Below are 12,353 nucleotides of genomic sequence, written 5' to 3'. Positions count from 1 at the left end.
AGATCTGGAAGTGTCGAAAAATTGCATTCCATATGGTATTCTTTCATTTTATGTTATATTGAATTAGTTCTATTTTGGTTATGACTCTACTTATTTTTTAAAGGGTTTTGCTTTTGGGGAAAATTAATTAGTTGTACAAAAAAAACATTTTATGCTGGCTTTGTTTCTCAAGATATTTTCTTATTCCGTTGGCATTTTTTCTTCTTAGACTATTGTAAAACTCTCTTTTAATTTCAAGCAAAGATATCTCAAAAAGTGAAAATGCATAAATAACGTTTATAATAATCGAGGATCTCAACGTAGTTTTTAAAACTCTTCTAATGGAATTCCAACCTCGATGACAAAATATACAAGATTCTCAACTAGGTTAATTAATTAACTGAATCAAATATTGTTTTAACACCATTTTTATAATAGATAATCAAAATCGCTTAGTTAAAAAAATGATAATCAAAAGCTCATGATATATTACAAATGTCTTCTTATTTCTTTATGATGAATGGAAAAACAAATTATTCCACCCAAATTACATATATAATCAAATGTTTTTCTTCTCTTTCTTCCCTTTCTTCACGATATCTTCTAATAAACCGTATTGCTCGATCCTCCTGAGAACACATTGGACATGAGAGAGTGATCTCCAGTGGAACAACCACCAACTCCTGATGATTCTTGCTTTGGAGGATGAAAAATTGCAGACAACTCATCAAATGGAGAGGGACGAGGAAGATCTTGTTGTTTTGTGCTGCTGCTGGTGCGGCTTGCGCCTTAACATGTTGTTTGCTTTGGCTAAGTATTCATCGTTCTTGTGTTTTTTTGCTATAATGATTTTAAAGACTTTTATTCATTACTGCTGGTTTGTTTAACAATTTGGTTAGTGATAGGGTTTAGTCTGTTGTATTAATTAATGTAAGAAATGGCAATGTATTAATAATGAAGTTGACTCATTGTCTTTGTTGTTGATAAACTACTTACTAATTGAGGATCTCGACGTGGCTGTTTAACCTTCATAACGGAATTCCAACCTCCATGGAAAAATATACGAGGTTCTCAACTATGTTAATTAATTAATCAACGAAACTAGATTAAATATTGTTTCAAGATGGAATTTTAAAATAGATAATCAAAAGCTCATGATATTAAAAACATCATCTTAATTTGTTATAATGAAAAGGTAAAAACAGCATTGTTACGGTAGATAATCAAAAGATCATGATATTACAAATGACATCTCATTTATTTATTTACTAGTATATTTCATCCGAGCAAAGCTCGGGTATTTAATTCATTGTTCTTTTTTTCTTATCTTTAATTGATAACAAAAACCTTTTTTTAGTTTAATTTAGTAAAAGTAAATTTGAATAATCGGAAGAAAATAAATTATGATAACATGATATTTAAGTATATTAAAAAATTGCATACTTTAGATAGTATACTTGGTTGACCAATATTATTGTAGATGTAAGCATACTTAAATAATTATTTATAATATTTTATTTTTGTTTTAACGAATTCACCTCAATCATATCTAGATATATTTATATATGTTAATCCTATGATATTTATTATATAAATTACTGTCCAAAATTAGTCATTTAAGAGTTTTACCAATTCGATATTTAATAATTGGTCAGCCATACAATGTTTACAACACTAACTATTGTTTAAAAAGAAACAAATTTAGTGGTCAAGGTTTTGTTCTATGCCTACTTTGAATAATTAAAAGGTTTTGCATCTGACCTATTGATCAAAACATGAACAGGAATGTGGGTTGAGAGTCTTCGCGTAAGTTATCTCCTTTCCCTTTAATTCTTCTTCAATCGTTGTCGACTTCAATTTAAATTATTTGTTTTAAGCTGAGAATCATTTTATACATTGAAAACAGTAATGAGAAAAGTGATGATTCCTCTGAAAAAAAAAAGAAATAAAAAACAAAAACATAAGGAATGCAAACTGTACAACAAAACATAATTAATTGCTGGAATTAAGATACTTTATCACTTATTCATTTACTATACAGCCACCATCAGATTGAAAATTCGTCCAGAAAAGAAAAAGAAAGAGGATAGGATGTTATCAATATCAAAATAAAATTATGGGAGAGATGAAAGCATCAGTTACCTCATGGAAGAAATTAAACTGTTTGAAACCATTTAATAAACAAATTTGTTGAATAACTGATTTTAATGTAGGATGAGGAGGTGGAGATCGTGGCAAGGAATACAAAAATTTTGTTCTTTTTTTTCGTTGGAAATATAGATGTCAAAAACTGCTTTGTTTCAATTTTTTTTAACTTTTTTTGATAAATGAAACTTAAAACATGTGGCAAAATAGGATTGGTTGTGTGACTTGTGATTTAGTATATAAGGGATAATGAAAAGGTAAAAACGAAAATTCCACTCAAATTACATAGTTAATCAAATGTTTTTCTTTATTTTCATTCCTTCCTTCACGATCTCTTCTATTAAACCGGTATTGATTGATCCTCCTGAAAACACACTGGACTTAAGAGAGGGATCTCCAGTGGAACCACCACCAAGTCTTGAGGTTTCTTGCTTTGGAGGATAAAAAATTGCAGACAACTCGTCGAATGGAGAAGGACGAGGAAGATCTTGTTGTTCTTGTTGCTGCTGCTCCTGCACCTGTGCCTTACCTATTATTGTTGAGTAATGTACCTTTGCCTTACCTATTACTTTAGGCGGAGGATCCATCTTTCTTGTTCTTGCTATAATGATTTTAAAAACTGTATTTATTACTGTTAGTTTGTTTAACTGATTTGTTTAACGATAGGCATTAGTCTTTTATATTTATAAATGTAAGAAATGACAATGTTTTAAAGAATTAAGTTGACTCAATGTCTCTGTTTTATAATTACTTACCAAAAATATGTATTTTCTTCTATAATTATTAATTAAATTTTCTTAATTATCATCCTCTTTAATTATTATAAATTACTTACCAAAACCATATGTTTTAAATAAAAGAGATATTGATATAGATCTTTATTCAAAATATATTTCCTATTTAATATTATAATACTTTCTCTTAAACTCTAGTTTTTAAATATAAAAAGGTTTCTATTGTTATAAGAAATATATTTTATTTTATTTTATTTTCCTTTTTGATTTATATATGTGAAATTCGTTTTTATTGAATTACATATTTACAATATAAAATTTAATATATATATATATATATATATATTTAAAATGAATATATTGCCTTTTTAAATTAACTCCTTTTTATTTATATAAAAGGAAAATAGTTTTCATTAAATAACACGTTTAAAATTTTAAAACTGTTATAAATTTATATCAAAGATACTCTCTTTTTGATAATAAGGTGATTTGGAAACAAATATTAACAAAATTTTACATAAAAGATACTAAAATGATATTATTATTTTTTTGGTAAAATGTTAAGTATCTAAAATGATATTTTAATAAGGTAATTATTGTAATTAACCATTTTAAGAGCCACCGTAAGAACGACATATAAAAAAAAAACTTCTCAAATAATATTATAGAGATTACTTTACCTTTTCAAAGTTGGATGCAAATATCTACTTTATCAAGTTGATATTAAGAAAAGTTATTGTTATCTTTACAATGTGAATGGTTTGAGGTAAAGTGCTTGCATTATGTCTTATCTCTTTATTTAGTTTTCAAATTAACAAAACAATAGGACTATATATGTTATAAAACTTTCAAATAAAATGATGAAAATAACATATTATCATTTTGAGTTTTTCTCTTATTTTGAATAAAATATGTTTTAGTATTATCTTAGGGTGCTTTCAATAAATTCTATTATATTTTATAATTAGTCATTTAAATAAATTTTGAGATTTTATTTCTTTATTTTTGCATGTAATTTTAGTTAATTTTTAAAATGTTTTATAGTTTACTATTGCTATTATAACAGTAATATTTTGAATTAATTAAAAAAGAAAAAAAAAGAAACTTCTTTTATTTGAAGTAGAACACTCCCTAAATGAAGTGTTTTTACTGTTCATAGTGAAAATTCATATTTTTCTTTACAAAATTGAACCGCTAATGATTTTTATTTATTTTTGATTAATCTGGAGGCATGACGGGCCTATTGAAAATCCCGTCTAATTTCTAAAAGAGGTGCATTTTATAGATAAATCATATCTCTGGGTTTGCAAATAGGCCGTAAGCAAAGATCCATACACGGGTAGATGTCTAAATGTGACTTAATTTTGTGCAGCAGGTTGATCGAACTTGAAACGTGTTAGTGTCACAAACTCTTTGCCTGACTATTGGTTCTGGACTAATAGTTTTCAGTTTTATATTATTAAAAAAAGATGGAACACCTTTTAGCAAAGATAGAAAGTTGAATGGAGAGCTTTAATGAAGTTCGCATACATATGTGCAAAGCTAGAAATTTTAATTATTATTACCTGCAGACTCCGCTTGGTTTTCCCCCACGACGGGGTAAGTATACGGGTTAACCCATTTGAAATATTTATATTGCAGGCGTCAATGTGAATTGAATGTAGGATTAGGCAAATTTAAATAGCGGATACTTGTCAATACGTAAAATTAAATTATCCTTTTTAAAAAGAAAACATTTTCTTAATAAATATACTAAATTTTATAAAAAATTAATTATAAATATTTTTCTGGTATATTTTAATAAAATATATAATTATTAATATTATCCACGAATATCGTGAATTATCTGCTAATTTAAAGCAAGACAGATGCAGATTTAATAATTTCTTGTTGTAGCCCATGCATTGATAATTTTTGAATAAAAAAATAACTCGAATTGCGACGGGACCGGTCAGACGAGACAAATTTGATTTGCAAACTTCAACACTATCTATGTATGTCCTCTTTTGTTTTTCCTGCTTTTCATTAAAACTTATGTGAAGATAAAAACTGTTGTTGTGCACTTGTCAATCTTTCTTAGAACTTGATCACTGACGCTCATGAATATGAGATTCATGGCTTTCTCATCTCCCTCTGATCTTGCTACATCGTCTGCATCTTTCTTTCTTCTTTTTTCCGGGTCTTCTTCTTTAGACTCCATTGTTTTGGAATCTTGGGAGGTCTCCGAAAGAACATCTTTGAGTCCTGGTACGCTGAGAGTTGCGTACATCCTCTTCTTCCAGATCGAGAAATCCCCCGATCCGTCGAACATCGAACTGGTGAGTCGCCATCTTGAATCGTCTTCTTCTTCTATTGATCTAACCAAGCTCAGACCAGAGAACTTGGCTCTGATACCAATTTGTGAAGATAGAACCTGAGCAAACTTGATCCAACTCAGTGGCGAACCTAGGTGCACTGAGTTGGTGGCACTTGCCCCCATGAAATTTTAAAATTCTTTGGGACATGTCCAAATTTTAGCTGTTTTATTCTAGTAAAAATTACATTTTTAAGTCTAGTTTTTATATTTATGTGTGATTTGCCCCCTCAAAAAATTCATGCTGCATCCGCCATTGATCCAACTAACTCCGATAAAACCATCGAGAGCTAAAGAACCACAACGATTTGTTCACTCAGTGTTCACCGCAGTCTAGCCATTAACTAAGAAAAGCCTCTATATCTCATTGGAGCAGCTTTCTTCAGGGACAAGTCACCATAGAGGTCCACCACCTGCAGCGAAATCATCTATTGATGCATTACCAACGGTCAAGATCATACAGAAGCATCTCAAGTCGTCAGACTCTCACTGTCCGGTTTGCAAAGAGGAGTTTGAGTTGAAGTCTGAAGCAAAACAGATGCCGTGTAAACATGTATATCATTCTGACTGCATTGTCCCGTGGCTGGTTCAGCATAATACATGCCCGGTTTGTCGTAAAGAGTTACCGTCAAGAGGATCGTCTTTAAGTGCACAGAGTGAACAGAACAGAAGTACCAATAGAAGAAGGAACCTTTTCTCTAGTGTCTGGCCGTTCCGATCGTCTAGCTCAAGCTCTACACAAAACCGTAGAGAAACAAACAACACAGCCAATACAGAAGAAGGCCAGTATACTCGTTATCAGCATCATCACCAACATCAGCAACAACAAGCCAATATGGGTTATAGTGGATGGCCTTTTGACTATTAACTCTTTGTTAAGGCTTTGTATCTCATTTTGGTCTTTTGTATTTTGTTTTAAAACTTTTGTCTTATTCTGCTGTCTTTCATTTAATGGTAGACCTTTGATAAGCTTGGTGAAGTCTTCATCTGCTGAGCTGGCATGAGGAGATACTCTACCTGCTTCAGAGACTTTGCAGTTGAACATGAATCAAGTATAAAAGCACATGATCGTCCTTTTGGGAGAGGGAGCTTTGGATTTAGAATTGAGTCACGAGACTTGAGTGAGAGCAGCTGGGTTAAGCCAGTGTTCTTGAGGAGATTGTGCTCGGGTTAAGCCGACGCATCTCAACGGTTCGAGATCCAAAGTGTAGTTCGTTATCTCATTGATTCAATAAAGTGTTTGGAGTGTTGTGATTGAGTTGTTACAAGAGAATCGATAGGTAAAACTCTATCAATTGGTGCGGTGAGCCGTTCGATCGCTTCGGTGACGGCGAGTTCGGATCCTGTGAATCGCGGTGGTGCTTTAGCTGATTCCGACGTTCGTGTGAAGTTTTGAATCCGACGGTGAGAGGATCGAAGAATCAAGTGGCGTCTGGATCGGAATCAATGGCAACAGAGTGTGTAGGGATTCCAATTTTCACAGGAGCTGACTTGCGATCATGGATTTCGTGGTTGGAGAAGTTCTTTGTGCGAGAAGATTTCACGGATGATGATGATAAACTTAATTTCGCTCAAAGCTTCATGGAAGGTGAAGATATATCGTGGTTCCAGTGGAGACAATCATTGTGGTTGTTAAATAGTTGGGAGGCACTGAAGAAATCTTTGTGGTTACGGTTTGGAAGCGATGAAGATCCGGAGAATATAATGTACAATACGGAAATTCAGAAAGGCTTAGAACAGTTGCGAAGCTTTGGTCCAGGGAGCGAATCCAAAAGTGACAGGTAAAACTCTATCAGACTCATGCAGCTAGCAAAGCTTGACCATTCTTGGAATCTCTCCATCTCATTAATTTTTTTTTAGGTTTTGTCTCAGTTTAGACGAAAGTGATAGTTAGACCATCTCCAATGTATTTCTCTATTTTTTTCTCTATAATAGAGGAACTCTATAATAGAGGTGAGTTTCTCTCCAATGTATTCCTCTATTTTTCCCCCTAAAAAGGAATATTCTTGGAAGATTCTTTTTTTTATTTTACATTTTACACCTCTAACTTGTAAATGTTAAAAATTAACCCATTCATTATATTTTTTGAATTTTTTTCATAAAATTGCAATATTATTTAAATTAAACATTTTATTACAAAAGACATTAGACAAAAAAAATAAAATAAAGTACCATTATCTAACAATCATTATTACTAAATGTTTCTCATAATGATCAATTAATGCATTTCGAAGTGAGAAATAAGCTTCTTTATCTTTGATTTTTCTGAATCGACTTAGAAACTCTTGGAATCGGTTATTTTCATTATCTGGTATTTGGACATCCGGAGGTGGAGCTTCTCTTCCAATTTCAATCGGTGCATCGAGATCACGCTCGTCCTCAATAATCACATTATGTAAAATTATACATGTAGTCATTATATCATGTTGTACTTTTTTTTCCAAAAACGTACATGCCTTTCACAATCGCAAAACGTGATTGTAAAACTCCGAATGCATGTTCTACATCTTTTCTACATGCTTTTTGTTGTGCTGCAAATATTTTTTCTTTGGAGTATTAAGTTGTTTTAATATGTTGTATTGATTAATATTTAAATAAGAAGTCTTTGACTTTTAAATAAAATAATAACTTTTTTATTTTATTTTAATTATAATTGACTTTTAAATAAATAATAATTTTTTATTTTAATTATAACTATAGTTATAAAAATTAATAATTAGTATGTAAACAAAAAGGTGTGATTTTATATTGTAAGAATTGTATTTCTTCATACACAAGTATTTTAGTTACAATCATAAAATGTTTGAGGACTATTTTGTAAATAAAAAAGTTTGCCTCTATTATAGAGGAATGCTATTTTTTCCCCTAAATATAGAGGAAAAAATAGCAATCTCTATTTTAGGGGAAGAAATAAGGATGGGTTGGAGCTAATTTTACTCTAGTATAGCATTTAGAGGCAAATATAGGGAAGAGTTGGAGATGTTCTTAGATAACCAAACAAGGTTAGTTCAATGGTAGATTCGATTCCTTTAAAAAAAAGTATTTTTCTGATTTTAATGTCTAGCTATGTATGTTCCACCAGAATTATAAGGCAGATATATCTTCTTAGAAATGTAAGTTGGATATAGGACGCAATCGAAATTTGAGTTTTGGCCTCTCTTTTTTTTTTCCTTAAGGCTGATATTTTGGTCGAATAAGCAGTGAATAATGAGTGGTATTAGCCAGATCACACACACGGTTTGCAATTGACTAAGCAGTAAATAGCATTACAGCCACACATGGTTTAGAAATTAAGACAACTGACAAACGTCGTGAAAACTAGCTCTATCTTAAAACTCATTGTCACCGACGAAGAAGAAGCTTTTAAGCCACAAGATCTCTGCCGTAGAGGGAAAGTGACAAAAGTCTTTGACCTAACTTCTTTTTGTTAGCTTTCAAAAATAAAATAAAAAACTTCTTTTTGTTTGTCTCTTCCGTGATCGAAGTTTCACAACTACTTTTTCTTCTGAACAAGTTTACTTCCAAGTTTTCTACACAGTTTCCCATCATCAAAAATTATCGTTCTTTAATATTTATCTCTTACTTTTCATATTTGTTTTTACTTTTCACCTACTCAAATATTCAAACAATGATCTAAACTAGTACCATTATCGTGTTTTAATCTGAATTCAAGTGAATAAGTATGTAAGACTTGTATACAACAACAACAACAAAAACATTCAATTAGTTGATAGACATATATATTTGTGTGCATTGTTTTTCTAGAGAAAAATAGCATAATTATACAATTTCCTGACAATTAATAAACCCTTTTTTCTTAAATCTTTAAGATAAAGCTAGTATAAAATTCATAAACTCAAGATATATACCCTTAATAACATTCGTCCTAATTAAGTAACATTATCATAATTACATATAAAATAGCATATGCTCATGCCATTTATATATCTTTCTGCCGTTATATTTTCTACCTTTCTTTTGTTTATTTCATTGTTTTATTTAGCTTGCCTAAAAATATATAATAATAATAAAGAATGAAAATTCGAATTTGAAACTGACACGAGGTTCCCACTAGTACTACACAACTGCTCTCGGAACATAAAAATTACTAAAACAAATGTTAAAATGTGAAAGCTAAAAGATAAAGCTACAGACAGAACACAAGACAAAGAGGTTCCTATTGTCATTTGCAGAGAGAGAGAGAGAGAGAAAGCTACTTCACTCCTTCCTTCCTCCGTCTCCCCTGAGCCCCACCACATTCTCCTCTCCGTCGACACGAACCCCTCTCTTCCTCGCTTCTGAAGCATCTCCCCTTCACAGAGAACAAGCCGGCCTTTTGATGGGTGCGGCGGCAGATTCTAAAACCAATCAGAGGAGGATCTCGTGAATGAATCTTTGTGTTTCTTATGGGGAAGAACAGCGACGAGGAGCAGAACCTCCCAGAGAACAACGAAGGAAGCAGATGCTCTAGCTCTAGCTGCTGTTCTGCTCGGATCTCAAGATGCTTTAGTCTCAGATGCGTTTTGATTCTTGCTTTCTCCGCCGCCGTGTTTCTCTCCGCCGTGTTTTGGTTGCCTCCATTCCTCGGCTTATCAGATCGTGATGATCTAGATCTCGATCCAAGGTTTAAAGGTATATATATAAAAATCAAACCTTTCGATCTCCATCTTGGTGAATTGAGTCATAAAGCTCGAATCTTTTTTTCTGTAACATGACAACCCTTTGATGAATTTTTTTAATGGATTTTATTTCAGTTTTTGAGGAGATGATGTAGGGGAATGTATATGTTTACATTGACTTTGGACTTAGAATTGGCTATTTTTAGGTGTTTTTCTTTATTAGTTATTTATGAATCTATCTATGTTAAAACTTATATGTAAGAGTTGAGTAGTCCTAAACATTATGAACTAGTACTGTAATCAAACACTGCTTAAAAGGGTGGAGTTTAAATCTATAAATGTTTCCTTAGAATGTTGTTTTTCTAAGCTTGGCTGGGATTAAAAGAATTAACTTTACTGTTTTCTCAGTGTTGGTGATCTAAAATATTGATCTGGTTTCAGAAATCTTTCATGAAAGAATCAATGATTTGTTTCTATTTATGTCTATTCTCAAAGCTGGTTAGTTGGTTGGTGGAATCAATTAAGGAGGTAGACCTAGTTCATTTGCTTTGGTACACTTAGGACTGTTTTAGTTTGGATTATGTAACTTTCTCCTTGCAATTTCTTTTATAATATATGGTCATGATATGTCTCCTTTTTGGTGTTTTGTTTCTATTGCAGATCACAGAATAGTGGCAAGTTTTGATGTTGAAAAACCAGTTTCGTTCTTGGAAGACAATTTGTTGCAGCTTGAGAATGATATCACTGATGAAATAAGCTTTCCCATGACCAAAGTAACTAAGCTGTAAATTTTTATTGTAGACAATGTTTGATCATTCTCTAACTTATGCTTCCTTTTTCTGAGCCAGGTTGTGATATTAGCTCTTGAACACTGGGGGAGGAATCTAAACAGAACAATGGTTATCTTTGCAATCGACCCCAAGAAGAAGACTTCTAAGATACCTACAGAGATTGAGAGTCTGATCAAGGCAGCTTTTGTATCTTTGGTAACAGATCAGTTGTCTTTCCGGTTAACTGAATCCTTGTTTGGCCAACCTTTCTTCTTTGAGGTGTTAAAGTTCCCAGGAGGCATCACTGTGATCCCTTCCCAGCCTGTATTCCCCTTGCAGAAAGCTCAGCTTCTCTTCAACTTCACATTAAACTTTTCTATTTACCAAATTCAATCTAACTTTGAGGAACTCAGTAGCCAGCTGAAGAAGGGTATAAACCTGGCTCCCTATGAGGTATAATCATTTCAACTAGATCAGCCTATTATTGGTAATGATTCAGAAGCTCAGAGTTGTATCTTTGTTTTGAATTGCAGAACCTGTACATAACCTTGTCAAACTCCAGAGGCTCAACGTTGGCGCCTCCTACTATAGTTCATTCTTCTGTTCTTCTCACGTTCGGAACATCATCAAGGCTGAAGCAGCTTGCTCAAACTATCACTAGCTCCCATTCTAAAAACCTTGGCCTAAACCACACCGTGTTTGGTAAGGTTAAGCAAGTCCGTCTCTCCTCAATCTTACCACATTCACCAGTCAAACCGTTACCCCCTTCGCCTTCTCCTTCTCCTCAACCTGAAACCCACAAACACCACCACCATCATCATCACCACCATCAGGAACATGCTCCAGAACCTTCACCTGCAGCTCAGAGCCTTGCACCTGCATCTGCGCCAATTAAACACTTGCATTTACACCGGAGAAGCCCACCTCCTTGCCCTTACGAGCAGAGGAGGAGACCAAAAGGAAACAATGCTCTGAACCATCACACTGCAGGACCAACTCCTGCACCACACCGGTCTCAGCAACACGCACCAGCACCAAACCATACCCCGGCAAGTCATCATCATGCTATTCCAGTTTCTAGCCCACTTCCCCATGTAGTATTTGCTCATATCCCACCTCCAGCAAGAATGTCCCCAGGTGAAAAAACACCCGCACCTTCTCCCACTCCATGTAAGTCTTCCTTCTGTTCTCAACATTTGGATCCATAGATTTGTTTATTCATCTCAAATCTTTATTCTGTTCATAAACAGCTTCGGCTAGCATTGGTCCAACCTTCAGATGGGTGTCATGGAAGCTGCTTGTAATAGTAGCCGTTGTAATAATCTGTCTGTAAAAGAAAAAGAGAAAAAAAGCGCCAGGAAGAAACTGCTTTTAACGTTCAAGCTGTAAAAAAAGAAGCAGCAGTTCTCAAAAGCAGAACTTCTCTGGTCCCAACATCAATGTAATTGTATAGATGAACACAAGGCCAACAACAACAAAAATGTATGTATGGAAAATGAAGAGAGTTTTTGTAAAAGAGCTGTTGAGGTTTGCAACACAAAAGTGTGTCTTTGCACCTAACATCCGAGAAAGAAACAAAAAAAAAACTTCTATATAATATCTGTTTTTGTATATAAAATTTCATCCAATTTGTGTTTTTCACATATGCCATTCTCCACTGGAAAAAGATGATGATGATCCATTAGTATTATTATTACTGAGATAACATTGCTGCCAATCTTGACTCGGAATGACTTTTTATTGTTTACAATGT

The 12,353-nt window shown here is 33.0% G+C and overlaps 2 protein-coding genes across 2 annotated transcripts; both read left to right on the top strand.

The window, feature by feature from the left end:
* Positions 1-4,957: 4,957 nt before the first annotated feature.
* On the top strand, positions 4,958-7,125 carry LOC111213797 (E3 ubiquitin-protein ligase RZF1-like). Its single transcript, XM_022715636.2, has 2 exons — positions 4,958-5,176; positions 5,585-7,125. Exons 1-2 carry the CDS (start codon positions 4,958-4,960, stop codon positions 6,077-6,079), a joined length of 714 nt encoding a protein of 237 aa, XP_022571357.1. The 3' UTR covers positions 6,080-7,125.
* Positions 7,126-9,295: 2,170 nt separating this feature from the next.
* LOC125608082 lies at positions 9,296-12,236 on the top strand. Its single transcript, XM_048777939.1, has 5 exons — positions 9,296-9,843; positions 10,491-10,603; positions 10,679-11,053; positions 11,134-11,770; positions 11,851-12,236. The coding sequence occupies exons 1-5, from the start codon at positions 9,618-9,620 to the stop codon at positions 11,931-11,933; spliced, it is 1,434 nt and encodes a 477-aa protein (XP_048633896.1). The 5' UTR covers positions 9,296-9,617; the 3' UTR covers positions 11,934-12,236.
* Positions 12,237-12,353: the final 117 nt, after the last annotated feature.

This window comes from Brassica napus, chromosome A4 (assembly GCF_020379485.1).
Source record: "Brassica napus cultivar Da-Ae chromosome A4, Da-Ae, whole genome shotgun sequence".
NCBI classification, from domain to species: Eukaryota; Viridiplantae; Streptophyta; class Magnoliopsida; order Brassicales; family Brassicaceae; genus Brassica; species Brassica napus.
The sequence above is the reverse complement of the archived record's forward strand: the minus strand, read 5'-3'. Positions and strand labels throughout refer to the sequence as shown.

Coding starts and splice junctions, on each gene's coding strand:
- LOC111213797 (XM_022715636.2), top strand. CDS start 4,958: ATGAATATGAGATTCATGGCTTTCTCATCTCCCTCTGATCTTGCTACA. Junction 5,177..5,584: donor ATCCGTCGAACATCGAACTG/GTGAGTCGCCAT, acceptor ATCTCATTGGAG/CAGCTTTCTTCAGGGACAAG.
- LOC125608082 (XM_048777939.1), top strand. CDS start 9,618: ATGGGGAAGAACAGCGACGAGGAGCAGAACCTCCCAGAGAACAACGAA. Junction 10,604..10,678: donor TAAGCTTTCCCATGACCAAA/GTAACTAAGCTG, acceptor TTTCTGAGCCAG/GTTGTGATATTAGCTCTTGA. Junction 11,054..11,133: donor TAAACCTGGCTCCCTATGAG/GTATAATCATTT, acceptor TTTGAATTGCAG/AACCTGTACATAACCTTGTC.